The sequence below is a fragment of the Procambarus clarkii genome, chromosome 48 (assembly GCF_040958095.1).
Source record: "Procambarus clarkii isolate CNS0578487 chromosome 48, FALCON_Pclarkii_2.0, whole genome shotgun sequence".
NCBI lineage: Eukaryota > Metazoa > Arthropoda > Malacostraca > Decapoda > Cambaridae > Procambarus > Procambarus clarkii.
Window position 1 is genome coordinate 16,169,143 of NC_091197.1, and position 4,647 is coordinate 16,173,789.

Here is a 4,647-nt window from a genome sequence, read left to right on the forward strand (position 1 = left end):
TGATATCCCGTAGACTTGTCTAAACTTCTGACGACACACTCTTGAAATAAATGTTTATCGTCTGACGCAATATTTCTGAAGGGTTGTAGAGACGTTTGCTTCGTCGCTGTGTTTTAGCCAAAGTCAGAAGGAGAAGGTGCATTTAAATTCACATTAATCAATAATTTTATACTTTTATTTTCGTATACACAGTTCCATATATACCAGGAAGGACTCTAATTTCACAACTGTCTTCAGTAGTGTACATATAAATTTAACAATAAAATCAGTTTTATTTTTTTATATAATTTACACGCTACATAGAGATTAAAATGGGTAAAAGTCATGTGCTGAAGAATTATCTGCGATTATAATTAAAAATGTGTTTGTTAATTTGAAACTAATTGCACTACTTAGACTTTAATGTTCTTACAACGCTCATATGTAGATATTGGAGAGACAAATTACTAGGTATCCTCGGCGGGTATGACACGGGAGAGAATGAGAAGAGAGCGAACGAGGGAGAGCAAGTTTGTGTGTGTGTCTCTCTCTCTCTCTCACAGACAGAGAGCGAGCGAAAGAGAATGGTGAGAAAGTGAGATAGAAAGGTTAGAAAGGTGTGTGAGAAAGAGAGAGAGAGAGAGAGAGAGAGATGGATGCAGACACAGACAAACACACAGCGGCAGAGAAAAAGAAACAAACATTGAAGAACTTCCAGTTAAATAAAGAGGAGCATGTATAGAGACAAACAGAAACAGAGATCAAAATAGGTTGATCCCAGAACAGAACCCATAGAAAGCGAGGTTGAATTAGTCTCCCGATCGATGAGTTTATGCAATCCACTTATAATAACGCGGAGATAAATTGAAGCAATAAATAAAAAATAGAAATAAATAAACCTAAAAATTTGCGGACTCGGAAGCAAAGTTAATCTTCTTCCGTAAACAATAAACCAACTTTTTCCGGAACAATGAATGAAAATAGGCACGAGTGCATATAATGCAGATGCATATCTGACCCATTACATCGAATACACGTACTATTAATTACGGGGCGAGCACGTAACAAAAGCGGTGTTGGGTGTAGTTACATGAACACTCAATGTTGTCCAAGGCTTCTCCCTAATACACAGGATCAGTTATCTTTTTCAATATTATTTTTTTTACGGAATCGACATGTGACGTCGTTGCCACTCTCCAGTCATTGGCCGGGAGTAGTCACGTGACGACAGGTAGGCGGCGTTATCATACCGCTCACGTTTCATATTTGATTTTTTTTCCGTTAAATTACATGGAGTTTATTTAATACATTTACTATCTTGCATTGATATATTTATTACTGAGATAAAATACAACAAAAATCAGATACATCTCTGATATGTAATGGGAAATAATCAGTATATTTGGCAACTCCTGACGAAGGTTTGCCTATCTGAGGGAAAAATACGGTGTCCACCCACCTTGACGGTCGACACACGTGTGGGAGCCTGGTGCTCAGTAGCACGGAAGCAGCTGCCTGGGGCTCACGTCCTCTCCCGCCCGCCAGCACTGTGCGCTGCCGACCAGCGAGCGGCCTCGTTGTGACCCCTGCTGAAGCAGTTCCTGAGCCATGGGACAGTTGGGATATTGACGCATAATTGCCTAGTTCTAATTGAGCCTGGTGGGGACTTATATACGAGTAAAGGAACTATTTTCACAACTGCCATGGCTCTTGATACACGAGTGTTCAGGTGGACGAACCCAGCGACTTTTAGCGATTTGTGCTGCGATGATTTCAACGGGTTAGTAGGAAGTGATCTGCGTCAAAGAGAGTACCTGGAAGCTTACAGTGACGACTGTGACACGCCCTCAGCCAGCCCGGCCAGTGTCGATGGGCCGCCCAGCCCCGTCAACCAGCATTACGCCCAAGGCCTCAGCACGCCCACGCCTGTGTACACTGACCTGTCAACGCCCACTTCAAACACATTCACCCCAGCAGGCTATTATAATGACAATGGGAACTATTTCAGCGTGACGGAGCCTGCGAGAGGGCCGACATTCCAGCCGACGGCCGAGTTCCAAGGACCTGCAGCTGGTGTTACTAGTGAGAACAACGGCTCCTTTACACCTGTTAATTATGAGAACTTCTGGCCTAGCGCCGGAGGTGCTCCTCAGAACACTTCCTCCGTCATGACCTCTGCTTACCAGGCCTCGGGTCCTCACAAGCTGGACCTCTGCTCGGACACGCACGGCCATAATCACGACGTCTTCGACCGTAAGCCTCTCAGGATACGCCGACGACAGCCTAAATTCGTCAACGGTGAGGTCAAGAAGAAACGACGTCTTCAAGCCAACGCGAGGGAACGACGGCGCATGAACGGGTTGAACGACGCCTTTGAGAGACTCCGGGAGGTGGTGCCAGCTCTCGGCAACGACAGGAAATTGTCCAAGTTCGAAACGTTGCAGATGGCACAGACGTACATCACCGCCCTCGCAGAGCTCTTGAAGAGAGACACATAGGCTTAACTCCCTCTGGTCATCATTTTTATATCTACAGTTCATCATAGGCCTAGCTGCAGCTGATCTCACCTGTTCATCACACGCATAGGTCTAGAAGCTCGTTAAAGGCCTCGCTCCATCTGTTCATTATCGGCCCTTGCTCCAGTTGTTCAACATAAGCGTAACAGCTGTACCGAATATGAATAGAACTGACTTCATCCAAATATGCTATAGTTTATTATAGGCCTAGATCCAACTGTTGAAAATAGGCCTGGATCTGGACAGCTATACTGCATATATCAATCTCCAGTTGTTCATTATAGGCCTAGCTCCAGCTGTTTACTATCGATCTACCTCCAGCCGTTCGATTGATGAATTACTTCATTTATTCATCATAAGACTAGCTCCAGCCATCATAGTACTAAATCCATGTGTTTTTATAGGCCTAAATGTAACTTTTCATGATATGCGTGACTCTAGCTGGTATGTGAGAGTATACATTCTAGTGACCATTTTTCATTAGCCATTTCATTTAGTTTCTCATATGCACCAATTATTTATTTAACTGCAATACATTCATAATTATATATATATATATATACACATACTGATACATATAGTGTGCTCTATAATTTGTAAATATATAAAGGGTCACCTTTGTGTTACATTAACATTTAAATACCATCAACAAGATATGCATTGGTTTGTCCTCGTCAATCATTTGCAATCATTCCTAGTTACGAGTTGAGGAACTGTGCAGGCATGAGTTAATTCTGTTTTAAGGATTGTTGCACTGACTAAATTAATAAGTAGATCAAGATACATCAAACGGTTCGTCAGGTATCCACGATGTCACAACCGGTGGATGTTCCGCCTTACAAAATATTAATGGGGAGATTGATCTATTTTTTTGGTAGTTCTACTTATCAGTTGTCGCGTGAGTTATGGTTGAGGCAACCCACCCTTTCTTAGCTTGTAAGTTACCTGCAATCTGTGATATGTTACTATAAGAGAATGTTATAACCCATCCTAAGTTGTTGATTTTGTTGTTAACTGTGTAATAAATGCCAATGATCTTCGCAAGTGTTTTTCATAGGCCCTCGTATTAATTTTTGTTTATTTTGACTTAAACCTGACGGGTTTAATTTTTTAAAATATTAAAAGTTAATTTACTAATTTTCTATTTACCATTTTTTCAAGTAAGCTGACAATACCCTAAATATATGAAAGAGAGAATAATCAAGGGACATTGAGGTGTATCTACACTTCTTGGTGCTTATATATTCATACTGAGAGTTGATTCTAGTTCTGGACTATATTCAAGATTGATGAATATACATACTTCATAAATGTCTTTCATGACAAAGCATACTGGTTTATCATGATGGTCTTGTGGTGCCCCTTAATAACCCTGCAGAGGTTGACAGGCCATACCATCATGAATCAAACCAAGTCTTGTTAACTCGTGCTGCAGCCTGCAAGAGTTTAGTTGAACATTATCAGACATGTCTTCCTCTATTTTAATAAAATTAAATACTATAGATTTATTCATAATAGTGTTCAGACAATATATAGTTTGTTAAATTTCAAGGCAAGATATGCAAAGCTTCTTTCACTTATAACAAAAAATTATTTAGTTTTGGAGTATAATTAATGTCCCGGATTCCTTGACATTTATACTTATCAATAAACAAAGTTCTCTTAAGTGACTTATATCGAGATGAGAATAAAAAAAAATATTTCCTCAGTTTTATGAAATAACACGAAAATTTAATTAAGACATGAAACTGAGAAGTTCATAAAAAAGGAGAAATTAATAGCCAAATAATATTGTTACATATTGTGCAGCTTTTCTCAGCATATTGCCCTAATAAACTAAAATATAATTAAAAAACGCTGACGAAATGAGTGCTCTCACTAGTGCAAGATGATTGCATTATTTGAATTAGACCTATGTTATATCAAGAGACATAATCCACTGATACAAACATTACACTGAACGTGGACAGACGAAACTTTTTGATTTGACGAATGGTGATAATTATTGCTATATGGCACTAACTAAAAATAACACACACACATATATATATATATATATATATATATATATATATATATATATATATATATATATATATATATATATATATATATATGTTGAATACTACCGAAAGGTTAAGATTAATGATTC

At 39.1% G+C, this 4,647-nt stretch overlaps 1 protein-coding gene across 1 annotated transcript; it reads left to right on the top strand.

Annotated features, from left to right (window-relative positions):
• Positions 1 to 1,427: 1,427 nt before the first annotated feature.
• Positions 1,428 to 3,535, top strand: LOC123764915 (uncharacterized). Its single transcript, XM_045753111.2, has one exon. It carries the CDS (start codon positions 1,683 to 1,685, stop codon positions 2,475 to 2,477), a length of 795 nt encoding a protein of 264 aa, XP_045609067.1. The 5' UTR covers positions 1,428 to 1,682; the 3' UTR covers positions 2,478 to 3,535.
• Positions 3,536 to 4,647: the final 1,112 nt, after the last annotated feature.